The 21,896-nt window shown below is 53.3% G+C and overlaps 1 protein-coding gene across 1 annotated transcript in view; it reads right to left on the bottom strand.

The window, feature by feature from the left end:
• Window positions 1–4,457: 4,457 nt before the first annotated feature.
• The window catches only part of LOC144676380 (tumor necrosis factor receptor superfamily member 1A-like), a 31,640-nt gene continuing 14,201 nt past the window's right edge, over window positions 4,458–21,896 (bottom strand). The window contains exons 6-8 of the mRNA XM_078536814.1: window positions 10,668–10,726; window positions 6,528–6,660; window positions 4,458–5,644 (exon numbers count right to left, since the gene is read on the bottom strand). Of these exons, the coding sequence (XP_078392940.1) occupies window positions 5,379–5,644; window positions 6,528–6,660; window positions 10,668–10,726 (458 nt within the window). The 3' untranslated portion in view covers window positions 4,458–5,378. The remainder of the gene's footprint in view (window positions 5,645–6,527; window positions 6,661–10,667; window positions 10,727–21,896) is intronic.

The following is a 21,896-nucleotide window of genomic DNA, read 5'->3' as shown; positions in this document are numbered from 1 at the left end:
CCCCCCCCCCCACAACTCGGACACCCGGAGAATCCTTCAGGAGCGCCCGCGGGGGAGGGGCACAGGGAGCGCCGGACGGTGAAGCGGCCGGAGCCACGGTTGCCCTGGCGACGTCGAGAGGGCCCGCTTCCCCACCGTGTGCTCGCGGGTGGTTAACCCACCCCCCCCCACCTCCTCCCCCCACCCCCACCCCACCCCACCCCACTGAGGGGAGCCCATTTGGCTGGGAGAGGCCTACTGAGGCAAGGAGCCTGAGAGCGCGTGGGTTTGTGTGGTGGGGTGGGGTGGGTGTGGTTTCGGGGCACGAGGTTGGCAGAGTGAGGCTTGAGGCCCAGCTAGGCCTCGTTGGCATCAAGAGACCTTGGAGGGTGAGGTTTTTTTTTTTTGGGGGGGGTTGCAGTTGCTGGGGTGGGTAGCAAGAGGTGAGATTCAACATCCTGAGGGATTGCTGGGCCTCACTGCCCGGGGTTTGGGTTGGGGTTGTGGGGTGGGGGGGGTGCAAGAGGGCTAGTTTTGGGAGTTTGGGGGGTGGTGGTGTTGGGGGGGAGGGGGGGTAGGGGGGGTGGGGGTGAGAGATGGCAAGAGGGCTGACTTTCGGGGTGGAGGCCTGAAGCCCGGCGCTCGGGAGCCCCGCAGGACGGGTGAGAGGCCGGATCGGTGTGGGGTGAAGCCCGGGGCCTCGCTGGAGACCTGGATCCAAGGGGGGAACGGCAAGAGGGCTGGTTCTTGGGGTGGGGGGGTGGGGGGTGAGGCTGCACAATGCCTAGCTGGGCCTCACCTGGAGGCAAGAGGCCTGGAGTGGTGGGGGGGGTGAAGCTAACACGAGGGCCAAATTCGGTGGGAGTGAGGCCTGAGGCCTAGCTGGGCCCTTGCCGGGGCAAGAAACTTGATGGGACTCCTGGTAATTGGGGGTGGGGGGTTGGTGGGGAAGCACAGGTGAGAGGCCCGACTGGTTGGGTTAAGACTTGAGGCTTCGCTGGGCCTCGCCGTGGGCAAGAGGCCCGGGGTTGGGCGGCGTGAAGCCTGAGGCCTAGCTGGGCAAGTAGGGTTTGGGCAGCGTGAAGCCTGAGGCCTAGCTGGGCAAGAGGCCTGGGGTTGGGCCGCGTGAAGCCCAAGGCCTAGCTGGGCAAGAGGCCCGGGTTTGGGCGGCGTGAAGCCTGAGGCCTCGCTGGTCAAGAGGCCTAGGTTTGGGCGGCGTGAAGCCTGACGCCTAGCTGGGCAAGAGGCCTGGGTTTGGCAAGAGGAAGGGGCAGGGTGGCCACGTCCCCCTGTTCCCCCATCCACATGGTGCCCAGAGGCAAGGCCAAGGATTCTGCACGTCTCCTGTTTAACACTAGTCCCTCACGAATGTAAATAGAGATGCTAATTTATATTAAAAATGAGTAACTGGTCACCTCGGCCTGCTTCCGAGCACTTCCTTTCCCCTCCGTCTTTCCTGAGTCTCTCCCGCTGAGGGGGGCCCTCGCTTGGGGAGCCTGCCAAAAATGCCTTTGGGCCTACGGTCAAGTTGAGGCCTAGCGATCGAAATCTACCCCAGCCACTCAACTTCCCCTTTGGGCTAAATCGCTGTTGTTTGGGAAAGATAGTTCCTCTTTTTTTTATATAAAAAAACAATTATTTCACGAGACTTGGGCGTCGCTGGTTAGGCCGATGTTTAGTGCCCGTCCCTAATTGCCCCCTTGAGAAGGTGGTGGGGGGGGTGAGCCGCCATCTTGAACCGCTGGAGTCCCCGTGTGTGGTGTAGGTACACCCACGGCGCTGTTAGGGAGGGAGTTCCAGGATTTTGTCCGTGTGGTGTAGGTACACCCACGGCGCTGTTAGGGAGGGAGTTCCAGGATTTTGTCCGTGTGGTGTAGGTACACCCACGGCGCTGTTAGGGAGGGAGTTCCAGGATTTTGTCCGTGTGGTGTAGGTACACCCACGGCGCTGTTAGGGAGGGAGTTCCAGGATTTTGTCCGTGTGGTGTAGGTACATCCACGGTGCTGTTAGGGAGGGAGTTCCAGGATTTTGTCTGTGTGGTGTAGGTACACCCACGGCGCTGTTAGGGTGGGAGTTCCGGGATTTTGTCCCGTGTGGTGTAGGTACACCCACGGCGCTGTTAGGGAGGGAGTTCCAGGATTTTGTCCCGTGTGGTGTAGGTACACCCACGGCGCTGTTAGGGAGGGAGTTCCAGGATTTTGTCCCGTGTGGTGTAGGTACACCTACGGCGCTGTTAGGGAGGGAGTTCCAGGATTTTGTCCCGTGTGGTGTAGGTACACCCACGGCGCTGCTAGGGATGGAGTTCCAGGACTGTGACCCAGCGACAGTGAAGGAACGGCCGATATATTTCCAAGTCGGGATGTTGAGGGGCTCGGAGGGGAACTTCCAGGTGGTGGGTGTTCCCCATGTGTCTGCTGCCCTTGTCCTTCTAGATGGGAGCGGGTCGTGGGTTTGGGCGGCGCTGTCGAAGGAGCCTTGGTGAGTTGCTGCAGTGCATCTTGTAGATGGTACACACGCTGCTGCTACTGTGCGTTGGTGGTGGAGGAGGGAGTGAATGTTTGTGGATGGGGTGCCGATCGAGCAGGGGTGCTGCTTTGTCCTGGACGGTGTCGAGCTTCTCGAGTGTTGTGGGAGCTGCAACTCATCCAGGCAAGTGGGGAGTGTCCCATCGCACTCCTGACTTGTGCCTTGTAGATGGTGGACAGGCTTTGGGGAGTCAGGAGGTGAGTTACTCTCCGCAGGATTCCCAGCCTCTGACCTGCTCTTGTAGCCGCAGTATTTATGTGGCTGGTCCCAGTTCAGTTTCTGGTCAATGGTAACCCCCAGGATGTTGATAGTGGGGGATTCAGCGATGGTAAAGCCATTGAACATCAAGGGGGCGATGGTTAGATTCTCTCTTGTTGGGAGATGGTCATTGCCTGACACTTGTGTGGCGTGAATGTTACTTGCCACTTGTCAGCCCTGAGCCTGGATATTGTTGAGGTCTTGCTGCATTTGGACATGGGGCTGCTTCAGTATCTGAGGAGTCGCGAATGGTGCTGAACATTGTGCAACCATCAGCGAACATCCCCACTTCTGACCTTACGATGGAGGGAAGGTCATTGATGAAGCAGCTGAAGGTGGTTGGGCCGAGGACACTAACCCTGAGGAACTCCTGCAGTGATGTCCTGGAGCTGAGATGACTGACCTCCGACGACCACAACCATTTTCCTTTGTGCTGGGTATGATTCCAACCAGCGGAGAGTTTCCCCCACCCTGATTCCCATCGACTCCAGTTTTTGCCGGGGCTCCTTGAAGCCACACCCGGTCGAATGCCGCCTCGATGTCGAGGGCAGTCACTCTCGCCTCACCCCGGGAGTTCAGCTCCTCTGTCCATGTTTGATCCAAGGCTGGAAGGAGGTCAGGAGCCGAGTGGCCCTGGCGGGACCCCAACAGGGCGTCGGTGAGCAGGTTATTGCTGAGCAAGTGCCTCTCGATAGGGGTGGGTGGGTGGGGTGGGGAAGGGGGCGCGAATGAATTCTCGAAAGTACAAAGCGACCAGCGTTCCCAGGATAGGGGAACTGCGGCCGGATGGTAGCTCGAGGAGACTGATGGGGGACTGGGCGTGGGCTCTGTGAGGGGCCGAGGTTCGAGTGCTTGCGCTGAGAGGCAGAGGGAGGGAGGAGTTCCCTCCCACACCCACGCCTGGGTTTGTACAGGGCACACGCTCTCCGGCAGTTCACCCGGGCGTGGGGGGGGGAATCGAAAACAGGATGTCGGAGTTTCTGGGAATTGTTCACTCCTCCAGCCTGACACGTAGACAATTTCCGGACAAACGAAACTCTGGGGATGGCTCGATTGCCAACGAGAGAGGGATTAACCCTCGACTTCCCACTTACACACACACACAGGGCAGCCCCTTCCCCTATCGGAGGGGAGGGGGTATTAACCCTCTCACCCACCCCCTCCCAGTTACACACACACACACCGGGCAGCCCCTTCCCCTATCGGAGGGGAGGGGGTATTAACCCTCTCACCCACCTCCTCCCAGTTACACACACACACACAGGGCAGCCCCTTCCCCTATCGGAGGGGGGGATTAACCCTCTCACCCACCCCCTCCCAGTTACACACACACACACCGGGCAGCCCCTTCCCCTATCGGAGAGGGAGGGGGGATTAACCCTCTCACCCACCCCCTCCCAGTTACACACACACACACCGGGCAGCCCCTTCCCCTATCGGAGGGGGGGATTAACCCTCTCACCCACCCCCTCCCAGTTACACACACACACACCGGGCAGCCCCTTCCCCTATCGGAGGGGAGGGGGGATTAACCCTCTCACCCACCTCCTCCCAGTTACACACCGGGCAGCCCCTTCCCCTATCGGAGGGGGAGGGGGGATTAACCCTCTCACCCACCCCCTCCCAGTTACACACCGGGCAGCCCACGGTACTCGTGTCTGTCTCTGAGAAAGCAGGTAAAGGCTCGGAGGACTCGGTTATGATAAAAGCCTCTTTATTTATAAAATTCAGGAAGAGCAGATTATTCATTGTTCATTATGGAACTTGAGAGTTTGGGAAAAAAATCAATCACGGGCCAGAATCTGGACCATTTGGAGATGAAACCGGTGGGGATGAGTTGGGGGGGTGGGGGAAGTCTGGGACAGGGGATGGATCAACTCTGCTCACCCCTCTCCCCGACACTCCGCAAATACTGGCTTTGAACTTGGAGCGAAAACGTCTCTCTGGAGGTTTTCCCCAGTCCGTAACCCTGAGGCGTGACTAAGCCTGGAGCTGGGAGAGTGCGATTTTATCTCGAAAATAGAATATTTCGTCTCATAAAACCCACCCCACCCAATTGTGGGTTCGCATTTCCCAATTTAAGGGCTCCCCTCCGCCCAGCCAAGTACACGGTTATGGTCATAGCGTTTGGAGTTTGGCGTTTGACGCTCCCAAGTCCTGACCCCGCGGTGCCTCGGGGTTATTTCCCGGGGCGGGTGCACATCCGCCACCGCTACTGCCTTCCCCCACCCCCCCACCGGCCAGCATACCGGGCCGGCTGAAGTGGCCAGCCATTCGGCCAGGGAAGGCATCGCGGGGTGGATTTCTTCACCCACCTCCCTCAACACCGTCCCCAAGTCCCTGACCAAAGCACACGGAGGGGAGGGAGGGTGTCCATCGAGAGTCGGAACTAGTCCCTCGGGGGGGTGGTGGGGGCGGGGGCGGGATGCAAACGCAAGATGGGCCCCTCGAACTTTGGTCCCGCGCCCGGGTCGATCTGACGCTGGAGAGGCGGAAATGGTCGGACGGTTCTGTTCCCGGTAGAGACGGAGCGAGGAGGAGGAGGAGGAGGGAGGAGGGAGGAGGGAATGGGCAGCAGGAAGGTGCCAGAGTTCATCCCCCACCCTCGGTCCGGCTCACTGGAGGGCCTCTTGAAACTGCTCAGCGCAGCCGTTGAGCTCCATGTCCTTCAGCACCTTGCAGATGGCCTCCACCGTGGCTCCACGGCCCCCCTGCTTCTCCCGCCAGACCCGCACCATCCCGTACTGGGCCTCGCGGTAGCTGTGGCGATTGTCCATCTCGCTGCGCTCGATGTCGTGGTCGTTCATGCCCAGGCGGCGCACAAACTCCTTCCACCTGGAGGCGGGCACCAGGTCGGCGATGACGTAGTTCACCTGGCTGTCTGCAGGGGGCGGTGACGGGCAGAGAGAGAGAGGGAGAGAGGGAGGTGGGTTACAACGAACATCCCAGACCACCCGATTCCCCACATTCCCCGATTCCCCAGCTTCTCCGCACCGTCCCCCTCCCCGCCTCGCACAGCAAGATCCCACTCCCCAGTCCCAGCCAGACCCAAGCCCAGGATAAGTGCTCTCTCCCTCCCTCCCTCTGCCCTCCCTCCCTCTGCCCTCCCCACCTCCCTCCACACTCCCTACCCAGCCTCCTGCCCACCCTCCACCCCAGCTCCCCAGTGTCCCTCCCCCTCGCCTTTCCCCGCCCCACATCCCCCTTCCTCGCCTCCGCGTGTTCACTCCCTCCGTGTCACCTCCACTCCACCTCGCCGCAACCCTCCTCCCTCCGTGCCTACACCGTGCTTCCCTCTCCTCTGCCCCCAGTCCCTCTCCCTCTCCTCTCCTCTCCCCGTCCCGCACTCATCCCCTCGTCCCCTCCCCCTCGACTGCCCATCCACTCGCACCCTCCACTCACCCTCCCCTCCTCCACTCGCCCTCCCCTCCTCCGCTCGCCCTCCCCTCCCCCGCTCGCCCTCCCCTCCTCCGCTCACCCTCCTCTCCTCCTCCGCTCACCCTCCCCTCCTCCGCTCACCCTCCCCTCCTCCGCTCACCCTCCCCTCCTCCGCTCACCCTCCCCTCCTCCGCTCACCCTCCCCTCCTCCGCTCACCCTCCCCTCCTCCGCTCACACGCCCCTCCTCCGCTCAACCACCCCTCCTCATCCGCAGACCCCTCCTCCCTTCCCCCACCCCTCACCCCCTCTCCGCCCTCCATCCCGCACCACCCACCCTCCCTCCCTCCGTCCCGGTGTCCTATCCCTCCCTAGCCCTCACACTTACTGTTGGGGAGAAGGGTCCGGCCGGCAGCCTGAACACAGTCGGGAAGTCCAGGCAGGGCGGTGGGACAGCTGAGCGACTCGGTGGGTGTCTCTTCCTGGATCGGGATCAACAAATGCGTCTTTCCCACAGCCAACTGCAGCAGAACAGAGACAGGGGTCAGCAGCGGACGATCGGGATACAGGGATCCGGAAAACCGGACAAATAAACGAAAAATTCCCCATTGATATATCCCACACCCCTCACTGTAACACTCTGATATACCCCACACCCCTCACTGTAACACTCTGATATACCCCACACCCCTCACTGTAACACTCTGATATATCCCACACCCCTCACTGTAACACTCTGATATATCCCACACCCCTCACTGTAACACTCTGATATATCCCACACCCCTCACTGTAACACTCTGATATATCCCACACCCCTCACTGTAACACTCTGATATACCCCACACCCCTCACTGTAACAAACTGATATACCCCGCATCCCTCACTGTAACACTCTGATATACCCCACACCCCTCACTGTAACACTCTGATATATCCCACAACCCTCACTGTAACACTCTGATATATCCCACACCCCTCACTGTAACACTCTGATATACCCCACACCCCTCACTGTAACACTCTGATATATCCCACACCCCTCACTGTAACACTCTGATATACCCCACACCCCTCACTGTAACACTCTGATATATCCCACACCCCTCACTGTAACACTCTGATATATCCCACACCCCTCACTGTAACACTCTGATATATCCCACACCCCTCACTGTAACACTCTGATATATTCCACACCCCTCACTGTAACACTCTGCTATATATCCCACACCCCTCACTGTAACACTCTGATATATCCCACACCCCTCACTGTAACACTCTGATATATCCCACACCCCTCACTGTAACACTCTGATATACCCCACACCCCTCACTGTAACACTCTGATATATCCCACACCCCTCACTGTAACACTCTGATATATATCCCACACCCCTCACTGTAACACTCTGATATATCCCACACCCCTCACTGTAACACTCTGATATATCCCACACCCCTCACTGTAACACTCTGATATATCCCACACCCCTCACTGTAACACCCTGATATATTCCACACCCCTCATTGTAACACTCTGATATATCCCACACCCCTCACTGTAACACCCTGATATATCCCACACCCCTCACTGTAACACTCTGATATACACCACACCCCTCACTGTAACACTCTGATATATCCCACACCCCTCACTGTAGCACTCTGATATATCCCACACCCCTCACTGTAACACTCTGATATATCCCACACCCCTCACTGTAACACTCTGATATATCCCACACTCCTCACTGTAACACTCTGATATAACCCACACTCCTCACTGTAACACTCTGATATAACCCACACCCCTCAGTGTAACACTCTGATATATCCCACACCCCTCACGGTAACACTCTGATATATCCCACACCCCTCACTGTAACACACTGATATATCCCACAACCCTCACTGTAATACCCTAATATACCCCACACCCCTCACTGTAACACACTGATATATCCCACACCCCTCACTGTAACGCTCTGATATATGCCACACCCCTCACTGTAACACTTTGATATATCCCACACACCTCATTGTAACACTCTGATTTATCCCACAACCCTCACTGTAACACTCTGATATATCCCACACCCCTCACTGTAACACTCTAATATATCCCACACCACTCACTGTAACACTCTGATATATCCCACACCCCTCACTGTAACACTCTGATATACCCCATACCCCTCACTGTAACACTCTGATATATCCCACACTCCTCACTGTAACACTCTGCTATAACCCACACCCCTCAGTGTAACACTCTGATATATCCCACACCCCTCACTGTAACACTCTGATATATCCCACACCCCTCACTGTAACACTCTGATATATCCCACACCCCTCACTGTAACACTCTGATATATCCCACACCCCTCACTGTAACACTCTGATACATCCCACACCCCTCACTGTAACACTCTGATACATCCCACACCCCTCACTGTAACACTCTGATATATCCCACACCCCTCACTGTAACACTCTGATATACCCCACACCCCTCACTGTAACACTCTGATATATCCCACACCCCTCACTGTAACACTCTGATATATCCCACACCCCTCACTGTAACACTCTGATATATCCCACACCCCTCACTGTAACACTCTGATACATCCCACACCCCTCACTGTAACACTCTGATATATCCCACACCCCTCACTGTAACACTCTGATATATCCCACACCCCTCACTGTAACACTCTGATATATCCCACACCCCTCACTGTAACACTCTGATATACCCCACACCCCTCACTGTAACACTCTGATATAACCCACACTCCTCACTGTAACACTCTGATATATCCCACACCCCTCACTGTAACACTCTGATATACCCCACACCCCTCACTGTAACACCCTGATACATCACACACTCCTCACTGTAACACTCTGATATATCCCACAACCCTCACTGTAACACCCTGATATATTCCACACCCCTCATTGTAACACTCTGATATATCCCACACCCCTCACTGTAACACCCTGATATATCCCACACCCCTCACTGTAACACTCTGATATACCCCACACCCCTCACTGTAACACTCTGATATACGCCATACCCCTCACTGTAACACTCTGATATATCCCACACTCCTCACTGTAACACTCTGATATAACCCTCACCCCTCAGTGTAACACTCTGATATATCCCACACCCCTCACGGTAACACTCTGATATATCCCACACCCCTCACTGTAACACACTGATATATCCCACAACCCTCACTGTAATACCCTAATATACCCCACACCCCTCACTGTAACACACTGATATATCCCACACCCTCACTGTAACGCTCTGATATATGCCACACCCCTCACTGTAACACTTTGATATATCCCACACACCTCATTGTAACACTCTGATTTATCCCACAACCCTCACTGTAACACTCTGATATATCCCACACCCCTCACTGTAACACTCTAATATATCCCACACCACTCACTGTAACACTCTGATATATCCCACACCCCTCACTGTAACACTCTGATATATCCCACACCCCTCACTGTAACACTCTGATATATCCCACACCCATCACTGTAACACTCTGATATATCCCACACCCCTCACTGTAACACACTGATATATCCCACAACCCTCACTGTAATACCCTAATATACCCCACACCCCTCACTGTAACACACTGTTATATCCCACACCCCTCACTGTAACACTCTGATATATCCCACACCCATCACTGTAACACTCTGATATATCCCACACCCCTCACTGTAACACCCTGATATACCCCACACCCCTCACTGTAACACTCTGATATATCCCACACCCCTCACTGTAACATTCTGATATATCCCACACCCCTCACTGTAACACTCTGATATATCCCACACCCCTCACTGTAACATTCTGATACATCCCACACCCCTCACTGTAACACCCTGATATATCCCACACCCCTCACTGTAACACTCTCATATAACCCACACCCCTCACTGTAACACTCTGTTATACCCCACCCCCCTCACTGTAACACGCTGATATATCCCATACTCCTCACTGTAACACTCTGATATATCCCACACCCCTCACTGTAACACTCTGATATAACCCACACTCCTCACTGTAACACTCTGATATATCCCACACCCCTCACTGTAACACTCTGATATATCCCACACCCCTCACTGTAACACGCTATATCCCACACACCTCACTGTAACACTCTGATATATCCCACACCCCTCACTGTAACACTCTGATATATCCCACACCCCTCACTGTAACACTCTGATATATCCCACACCCCTCACTGTAACACTCTGATATATCCCACACCCCTCACTGTAACACTCCGATATATCCCACACCCCTCACTGTAACACTCCGATATATCCCACACCCCTCACTGTAACACTCTGATATATCCCACACCCCTCACTGTAACACTCCGATATATCCCACACCCCTCACTGTAACACTCTGATATACCCGACACCCCTCAGTGTAACACTCTGATATATCCCATACCGGTTTTTTGAGATTCTCTGACTCACTCACTTCGGATTGGACGCCGATCGCTGTTTCAGCTGAAATATTGAATAAAAGACACAAAATAATTAATATATCAATATTCAGTGCTGTAATGTCACTGTACACAACCCCAATCCCAAAGATACTCATTCACTCCCACTGCACACAATCCCAACAGGCCCAAACCCCTTCCCGTTCACTCCCACTGTACACAATCCCAATCCCAAAGATACACGTTCACTCCCACTGTACACAATCCCAATCCCAAAGATACTCATTCACTCCCACTTTACACAATCCCAATCCCAAAGATACTCGTTCACTCTCACTGTACACAATCCCAATCCCAAAGATACTCGTTCACTCCCACTGTACACAATCCCAATCCCAAAGATACTCGTTCACTCCCACTGTACACAATCCCAATCCCAAAGATACTCGTTCACTCCCACTGTGCACAATCCCAATCCCAAACCCCTTCCCGTTTACTCCCACTGTACACAATCCCAATGGACCCAAACCCCTTCCCGTTCACTCCCAATGGACACAATCCCAATGGACCCAAACCACTTCCCGTTCACTCCCAATGGACACAATCCCAATGGACCCAAACCCCTTCCCTTCACTCCCACTGTACACAATCCAAATGGACCCAAACCCCTTCCCGTTCACTCCCACTGTGCACAATCCCAATTGACCCAAACCCCTGCCCGTTCACTCCCACTGTACACAATCCCAATGGACACATACCCCTTCCCGTTCACTTGAACTGTACACAATCCCAATCCCCTTCCCGTTCACTCCCACAGTACACAATCCCAAAGGACCCAATCCCCTTCCCGTTCACTCCCACTGTGCACAAACCCCATCTCAAACCCCTTCCCGTTCACTACCACTGTGCAAAATCCCAATCCCAAACCCCATCCCGTTCACTCCAGCTGTACACAATCCCAATCCCAAAACCCTTCCAGTTGACTCCAACTGTGCACAATCCCAATGGACCCAAACCCCTTCCTGTTCAATCCCACTGTACACAATCCCAATGGAACCAAAACCCTTCCCGTTCAATCCCACTGTACACAAACCCAATGGACCCAAAGCCCTTCCCATTCACTCCCACTGTACACAATCCCAATGGACCCAAACCACTTCCCATTCACTCCCACTGTACACAATCCCAATGGATACAAACCCCTTCCCGTTCACTCCCACTGTACACAATCCCAATGGACCCAAACCCCTTCCCATTCACTCCCACTGTACAGAATCCCAATGGACCCAAACCCTTTCCCGTTCACTCCCCCTGTACACAATCCCAATCCCAAAACCCTTCCCGTTCACTCTCACTGTACACAATACCAATGGAACCAAAAACCATCCCGTTGATTCCCACTGTACACAATCCCAATCCCCTTCCCGTTCACTCCCACTGTACACAATCCCAATCCCCTTCCCATTCACTCCCACCGTACACAATACCAATGGATCCAAAACCCTTCCCGTTGACTCCCACTTTACACAATTCCAATCCCCTTCCCGTTCACTCCCACTGTCCACAATCCAAATGGACCCAAACCCCTTCCCATTCACTCCCACTGTACACAATCCCAATGGACCCAAAGGCATTCCAGTTCACTCACACTGTACAAAATCCCAATGGACCCAAAACCCCTTCCAGTTCACTACCACTGTACACAATCCCAATGAACTCAAACCCGTTCCTGTTCACTCCCACTGTACACAATCCCAATCCCAAACCCCTTCCCATTCACTCCCACTGTGCACAATCCCAATGGACCCAAACCCCTTCCTGTTCACTCCCACTGTACACAATCCCAATGGACCCAAAAATCTTCCCGTTCACTCCCCCTGTACACAATCCCAATCCCAAAACCCTTCCCGTTCACTCCCATTGTACACAATACCAATGGACCCAAAAACCTTCCCGTTGATTCCCACTTTACACAATTCCAATCCCTTTCCCGTTCACTCCCACTGTACACAATCCCAATGGACCCAAACCTCTTCCCGTTCACTCCCACTGTACACAACCCCAATCCCAAAACCCTTCCCGTTCACTCCCACTGATCACAATCCCAATCCCCTTCCCGTTCACTCCCACTGTACACAATCCCAATGGATCCAAAGCCCTTCCCGTTCACTCCCACCGTACACAATCCCAATGGACCCAAACCCCTTCCCGTTCACTCCCACCGTACACAATACCAATGGACCCAAAACCCTTCCCATTGACTCCCATTTTACACAATTCCAATCCCTTTCCCATTCACTCCCACTGTACACAATCCCAATGCACCCAAACCCCTTCCCGTTCACTCCCACTGTACATAATCCCAATGAACCCAAACCCCTTCCTGTTCACTCCCACTGTACACAATCCGAATCCCAAACCCCTTCCCATTCACACCTACTGTCCACAATCCCAAAGGACCCAAACCCCTTCCCGTTCACTCCCACTGTACACAATCCCAATCCCAAAGATAGTCATTCACGCCCACTGTACACAATCCCAATGGACCCAAAGGCATTCCAGTTCACTCACACTGTACAAAATCCCAATGGACCCAAAACCCCTTCCCGTTCACTACCACTGTACGCAATCCCAATGGACCCAAACCTTTTCCCATTCACTCCCACTGTACACAATCCTAATGGAACCAAACACCTTCCCGTTCACTCCCACTGTACACAATCCCAATCCCAAACCCCTTCCCGTTCACTGCCACTGTACACAAGACCAACGGACCCAAACCCCTTCCCGTTCACTCCCACTGTACGCAATCCCAATCCCAATCCCCTTCCCATTCACTTCCACTGCACACAATCCCAACGGACCCAAACCCCTTCCCGTTCACTCCCTCTGTACACAATCCCAATGGACCCAAACCCTTTCCCATTCACTCCCACTGTACACAATCCTAATGGAACCAAACACCTTCCCGTTCACTCCCACTGTACACAATCCCAATCCCAAACCCCTTCCCGTTCACTCCCACTGTACACAATCCCAATCCCAATCCCCTTCCCGTTCACTTCCACTGTACACAATCCCAACGGACCCAAACCCCTTCCCGTTCAGTCCCACCGTACACAATCCCAAATGGACCCAAACCCCTTCCCGTTCAACCCACTGTACACAATCCAAATGGACCCAAACCCCTTCCCATTCACTCCCACTGTACACAATCCCAATCCCAATCCCCTTCACGTTCACTCCCACTGTACACAATCCCAATCCCCTTCCTGTTCACTCCCACTGTACACAATCCCAAGGGACCCAAACCCCTTCCCATTCACTCCCACCGTACACAATCCCATTGGACCCAAACCCCTTCCCGTTCACTCCCACCGTACACAATCCCAATCCCAAACCCCTTCCCATTCACTCCCCTGTACACAATCCCAATGGACACAAACCCCTTCCCGTTCAATCCCACTGTACACAATCCCAATCCCAAACCCCTTCCCGTTCACTCCCACTGTGCAGAATCCCAATGGACCCAAAACACTTCCCGTTCATTCCCACTGTACACAATCCCAATGGAACCAAACCCCTTCCCGTTCACTCCCACTGTACACAATCCAAATGTAGCCAAACCCCTTCCCGTTCACTCCCACTGTACACAATCCCAATGGACCCAAACCCCTTCCCGTTCACTCCAACTGTAAACAATCCCAATGGACCCAAAGGGATTCCGGTTCACGCACACTGTACAAAATCCCAAAGGACCCAAAACCTCTTCCCATTCACTACCAATGTACGCAATCCCAATCCCAAACCATATCCCGTTCACTCCCACGGCACATAATCCCAATGGACCCAAACCCTTCCCATTCACTACCACTGTACACAATCCTAATGGACGCAAACCCCTTCCCATTCACTACCACTGTACACAATCCCAATGGAACCAAACCCCTTCCCATTCACTACCATTGTACACAATCCCAATGGACCCAAACCCCTTCCCGTTCACTCCAACTGTACACAATCCCAATGGACCAAAACACCTTCCCGTTCACTCCCACTGTGCACAATCCCAATGGGACAAAATCATTTCCGGTTTAATCCCACTGTACACAATACCAATCCCAAACCCCTTCCCGTTCACTCCCATTGTAAACAATCCCAATGGACGCCAACCCCTTCCCGTTCACTCCCACTGTACACAATCTCAATGGACCCAAACTTCTTGCCCCTCACTCCCACAGTACACAATTCCAATGGACCCAAACTCCTTCCCGTTCACTCCCACTGTACACAATCCCAATGAGCCAAACCCCTTCCCGTTCACTCCCACTGTACACAATCCCCATGGAACCAAACCTCTTCCCGTTCAGTCCCACTGTGCACAATCCCAATCCGAAACCCCTTCCCGTTCACTCCCACTGTACACAATCCCAATGGACCCAAACCCCTTCCCGTTCACTACCACTGTAAGCATTCCCAATCCCAAACCATATCTCGTTCACTCCCAATGTACATAATCCCAATGGCCCCAAAACCCTTCCCGTTCACTCCCATTGTGCACAATCCCAATGGGCCCAAACCATTTCCCGTTTAATCCTACTGTACACAATCTCAATCCCAAACCCCTTCCCATTCACTCCCACTGTAAACAATCCCAATGGACCCAAACTCCATCCCTCTCACTCCCACTGTACACAATTCCAATGGACCCAATCACATTCCCGTTCACTCCCAATGTACACAATCCCACTGAGCCAAACCCCTTCTGGTTCACTCCCACTGTACACAATCCCCATGGATCCAAACCCCTCCCTACTCACTCCCACTGTACACAATCCAAATCCCAAACCCCTTCCCGTTCACTCTCACTGTACACAATCCCAATCCGAAACCCCTTCCCGTTCACTCCCACTGTACACAATCCCAATTGGCAACCCCTTCCCATTCACTCCCACTGTACACAATCCCAATGGATCCAAACCCCTTCCCGTTCACTCCCAATGTGCACAATCCCAATGGACCAAACCCCTTCCTGTTCACTTCCACTGTGCACAATCCCAATGGACCCAAATCCATTCCTGTACACTCTCACTGTACACAATCCCAATGGACCCAAACCTCTTCCCATTCACTCCCACTGTACACAATCCCAAATACAAACCCCTTCCCGTTCACTCCCACTGCACACAATTCCAATGGACACAAACCCCTTCCTGTTCACTCCCACTGTACACAATCCCAATGGACACAAACCCCTTCCTGTTTACTCCCACTGTACACAATCCCAATGGACCCAAACCCCTTCCCGTTCACTCCCACTGTACACAATCCTAATACCAAACCCCTGCCCGTTCACTCCCACTGTGCACAATCCCAATCGCAATCCCCATCCCGTTAACTCCTACTGTACACAATCCCAATGGACCCAAACCCCTTCCCGTTTACCCCTACTGTACACAATTCCAATCCCAAACCCCCTCCAGTTCACTCTCACTGTGCACAATTCCAACGGACCCAAACCCCTTCACGTTCACTCCCACCGTACACAATCCCAATGGACCAAAACCCCTTCCCGTTCAACCCACTATACACAATCCCAATCCCCTTCACGTTCACTCCCACTGTACACAATCCCAATCCCCTTCCCATTCACTCCCACTGTACACAATCCTAATGGAACCAAACACCTTCCCGTTCACTCCCACTGTACACAATCCCAATCCCAAACCCCTTCCCGTTCACTCTCACTGTGCATAATTCCAATGGTCCCAAACTCCTTCCCGTTCACTCCCACTGTGCACAATCCCAATGGACCCAAACCCCATCCTGTTCACTCCCACTGTACACAATCCTAATGGAACCAAACACCTTCCCGTTTACTCCCTCTGTACACAATCCCAATCACAAACCCCTTCCCGTTCACTCCCACCGTACACAATCCCAATGGACCCAAACCCCTTCCTGGTAACTCCCACTGTACACAATCCCAATCCCAAACCCCTTCCCGTTCACTCCCACTGTACACAATCCCAATCCCAAACCCCTTCCCATTCACTCCCCTGTACACAATCCCAATGGACACAAACCCCTTCTCGTTCAATCCCACTGTACACAATCCTAATCCCAAACCCCTTCCCGTTCACTCCCACTGTGCAGAATCCCAATGGACCCAAAACCCTTCCCGTTCAACCCACTGTACTCAATCCCAATGGAACCAAACCCCTTCCTGTTCACTCCCACTGTACACAATCCCAATGGAGCCAAACCCCTTCCCGTTCACTCCCACTGTACACAATCCCAATTGACCCAAAGGCATTCCAGTTCACTCACACTGTACAAAATCCCAATGGACTCAAAACCTCTTCCCATTCACTACCACTGTACGCAATCCCAATCCCAAACCATATCCTGTTCACTCCCACGGTACACAATCCCAATGGACCCAAACCCTTCCCATTCACTACCACTGTACACAATCCCAATGGAACCAAACCCCTTCCCATTCACTACCATTGTACACAATCCCAATGGACCCAAACCCCTTCCCGTTCACTCCCACTGTACACAATACCAATGGACCAAAACACCTTCCCGTTCACTCCCACTGTGCACAATCCCAATGGGACAAAACCATTTCCGGTTTAATCCCACTGTACACAATACCAATCCCAAACCCCTTCCCGTTCACTCCCATTGTAAACAATCCCAATGGACGCCAACCCCTTCCCGTTCACTCCCACTGTACACAATCTCAATGGACCCAAACTTCTTCCCCCTCACTCCCACAGTACACAATTCCAATGAGCCAAACCCCTTCCCGTTCACTCCCACTGTACACAATCCCCATGGAACCAAACCTCTTCCCGTTCAGTCTCACTGTGCACAATCCCAATCCGAAACCCCTTCCCGTTCACTCCCACTGTACACAATCCCAATGGACCCAAACACCTTCCCGTTCACTACCACTGTAAGCATTCCCAATCCCAAACCATATCTCGTTCACTCCCAATGTACATAATCCCAATGGCCCCAAACCCCTTCCCGTTCACTCCCATTGTGCACAATCCCAATGGGCCCAAACCATTTCCCGTTTAATCCTACTGTACACAATCTCAATCCCAAACCCCTTCCCGTTCACTCCCACTGTGCAGAATCCCAATGGACCCAAACCCCTTCCCGTTCACTCCCTCTGTACACAATCCCAATGGACTCAAACCCTTTCCCATTCACTCCCACTGTACACAAGACCAACGGACCCAAACCCCTTCCCGTTCACTCCCACTGTACACAATCCCAATCCCAAACCCCTTCCCGTTCACTGCCACTGTACACAAGACCAACGGACCCAAACCCCTTCCCGTTCACTCCCACTGTACGCAATCCCAATCCCAATCCCCTTCCCATTCACTTCCACTGTACACAATCCCAACGGACCCAAACCCCTTCCCGTTCACTCCCTCTGTACACAATCCCAATGGACCCAAACCCTTTCCCATTCACTCCCACTGTACACAATCCTAATGGAACCAAACACCTTCCCGTTCACTCCCACTGTACACAATCCCAATCCCCTTCCCGTTCACTCCCACTGTACACAATTCCAATCCCAATCCCCTTCCCGTTCACTTCCACTGTACACAATCCCAACGGACCCAAACCCCTTCCCGTTCAGTCCCACCGTACACAATCCCAAATGGACCCAAACCCCTTCCCGTTCAACCCACTGTACACAATCCAAATGGACCCAAACCCCTTCCCATTCACTCCCACTGTACACAATCCCAATCCCAATCCCCTTCACGTTCACTCCCACTGTACACAATCCCAATCCCCTTCCCGTTCACTCCCACTGTACACAATCCCAAGGGACCCAAACCCCTTCCCATTCACTCCCACCGTACACAATCCCATTGGACCCAAACCCCTTCCCGTTCACTCCCACCGTACACAATCCCAATCCCAAACCCCTTCCCATTCACTCCCCTGTACACAATCCCAATGGACACAAACCCCTTCCCGTTCAATCCCACTGTACACAATCCCAATCCCAAACCCCTTCCCGTTCACTCCCACTGTGCAGAATCCCAATGGACCCAAAACACTTCCCGTTCATTCCCACTGTACACAATCCCAATGGAACCAAACCCCTTCCCGTTCACTCCAACTGTAAACAATCCCAATGGACCCAAAGGGATTCCGGTTCACGCACACTGTACAAAATCCCAAAGGACCCAAAACCTCTTCCCATTCACTACCAATGTACGCAATCCCAATCCCAAACCATATCCCGTTCACTCCCACGGCACATAATCCCAATGGACCCAAACCCTTCCCATTCACTACCACTGTACACAATCCTAATGGACCCAAACCCCTTCCCATTCACTACCACTGTACACAATCCCAATGGACCAAAACACCTTCCCGTTCACTCCCACTGTCCACAATCCCAATAGGACCAAACCATTTCCGGTTTAATCCCACTGTACACAATACCAATGGACCAAAACACCTTCCCGTTCACTCCCACTGTCCACACTCCCAATAGGACCAAACCATTTCCGGTTTAATCCCACTGTACACAATACCAATCCCAAACCCCTTCCCGTTCACTCCCATTGTAAACAATCCCAATGGACTCAAACCCCTTCCCGTTCACTCCCACCGTACACAATCCCAATGGACCCAAACCCCTTCCCATTCACTCCCCTGTACACAATCCCAATGGACCCAAACCCCTTCCCATTCACTCCCCTGTACACAATCCCAATGGACCCAAACCCCTTCCCATTCACTCCCACCGTACACAATCCCAATGGACCCAAACCCCTTCCCATTCACTCCCCTGTACACAATCCCAATGGACACAAACCCCTTCCCGTTCAATCCCACTGTACACAATCCCAATCCCAAACCCCTTCCCGTTCACTCCCACTGTGCAGAATCCCAATGGACCCAAAACCCTTCCCGTTCATTCCCACTGTACACAAGCCCAATGGAACCAAACCCCTTCCCGTTCACTCCCACTGTACACAATCCCAATGGAGCCAAACCCCTTCCCATTCACTCCCACTGTGCACAATCCCAATTGACCCAAAGGCATTCCGGTTCACTCACACTGTACAAAATCCCAAAGGACCCAAAACCTCTTCCCATTCACTACCACTGTACGCAATCCCAATCCCAAACCATATCCCGTTCACTCCCACGGTACACAATCCCAATGGACCCAAACCCTTCCCATTCACTACCACTGTACACAATCCTAATGGACCCAAACCCCTTCCCATTCACTACCACTGTACACAATCCTAATGGACCCAAACCCCTTCCCGTTCACTCCCACTGTACACAATCCCAATGGACCAAAACACCTTCCCGTTCACTCCCACTGTCCACAATCCCAATAGGACCAAACCATTTCCGGTTTAATCCCATTGTACACAATACCAATCCCAAACCCCTTCCCGTTCACTCCCATTGTAAACAATCCCAATGGACACAAACCCCTTCCCATTCACTCCCACTGTTCACAATCTCAATGGACTCAAACTTCTTCCCCCTCACTCCCACCGTACACAATTCCAATGGACCCAAACCGCTTCCCGTTCACTCCCACTGTACACAATCCCAATGAGCCAAACCCCTTCCCGTTCACTCCCACTGAACACAATCCCCATGGATCCAAACCCCTTCCCGTTCACTCCCACTGTGCACAATCCCAATCCGAAACCCCTTACCGTTCACTCCCACTGTACACAATCCGAATGGACCCAAACCCCTTCCCGTTCACTCCCACTGTACACAATCTCAATCCCCTTCCCGTTCACTCCCACTGTGCACAATCCCAATCCCCTTCCCATTCACTCCTACTGTCCACAATCCCAATCCCAAACCCCTTGCCGTTCACTCCCACTGTACACATTCCCAACGGACCCAAACCCCTTCCCGTTCACTCCCACTGTACACAATCCCAATGGAAGCAAAACCCTTCCCATTCACTACCAGTGTACACAATCCTAATGGAACCAAACACCTTTCCATTCACTCCCACTGTACACAATCCCAATGGACCCAAACCCCTTCCCGTTCACTCCCACTGTACACAATCCCAATCCCAAACCCCTTCCCGTTCAAACCCACTGTACACAGGACCAACGGACCCAAATCCCTTCCCCTTCACTCCCACTGTACACAATCCCAATCCCAAACCCCTTCCCGTTCACTCCCACCATACACAATCCAATGGACCCAAACCCCTTCCTGTTCAACCCACTGTACAGAATCCCAATCCCCTTCGTGTTCACTCCCACTGTACACAATCCCAATCCCAAACGCCTTCCCGTTCACTCTCACTGTACACAATCCCAACGGACCCAAATCTCTTCCCATTCACTCCCACCGTACACAATCCCATTGGACCCAAACCCCTTCCCCTTCACTCCCACTGTACACAATCCCAATGGACACAAACCACTTGCCGTTCAATCCCACTGTACACAATCCCAATCCCCTTCCCGTTCTCTCCCACTGTACACAATCCCAATGGAACCAAACCCCTTCCCGTTCACTCCCACTGTGCACAATCCCAAACCCAAACCCCCTGCCGTTCACTCCCACTGTACACAATCCCAATCCCTTTCCCGTTCACTCCCACTGTACAAAATCCCAATGGACCCAAACCCCTTCCCGTTTACTCCCTCTGTACACAATCCCAATCCCATTCCTATTCACTCCGACTGTGCAGAATCCGAATGGACCCAAACCCCTTCCCGTTCACTCCCACTGTACACAATCCCAATGAGCCAAACCCCTTCCCGTTCACTCCCACTGTACACAATCCCCATGGATCCAAATCCCTTACCGTTCACTCCCACTGTGCACAATCCCAATCCGAAACCCCTTCCCGTTCACTCCCACTGTACACAATCCCAATGGACCCAAATCCCTTCCCGTTCACTCCCACTGTACACAATCCCAATCCCAAACCCCTTCCCGTTCACTCCCACTGTGCACAATCCCAATCCCCTTCCCGTTCACTCCTACTGTCCACAATCCCAATCCCAAACCCCTTGCCGTTCACTCCCACTGAACACAATCCCAACGGACCCAAACCCCTTCTCGTTCACTCCCACTGTACACAATCCCAATGGAAGCAAAACCCTTCCCATTCACTCCCACTGTACACAATCCTAATGGAACCAAACACCTTCCCATTCACTCCCACTGTACAC

The sequence above is a fragment of the Cetorhinus maximus genome, unplaced genomic scaffold (genome assembly GCF_964194155.1).
Source record: "Cetorhinus maximus unplaced genomic scaffold, sCetMax3.hap1.1 HAP1_SCAFFOLD_1555, whole genome shotgun sequence".
In the NCBI taxonomy this organism is placed as follows: Eukaryota; Metazoa; Chordata; class Chondrichthyes; order Lamniformes; family Cetorhinidae; genus Cetorhinus; species Cetorhinus maximus.
Note: the sequence above shows the minus strand (reverse complement) of the source record. Positions and strands in the feature narration are given on the sequence as shown.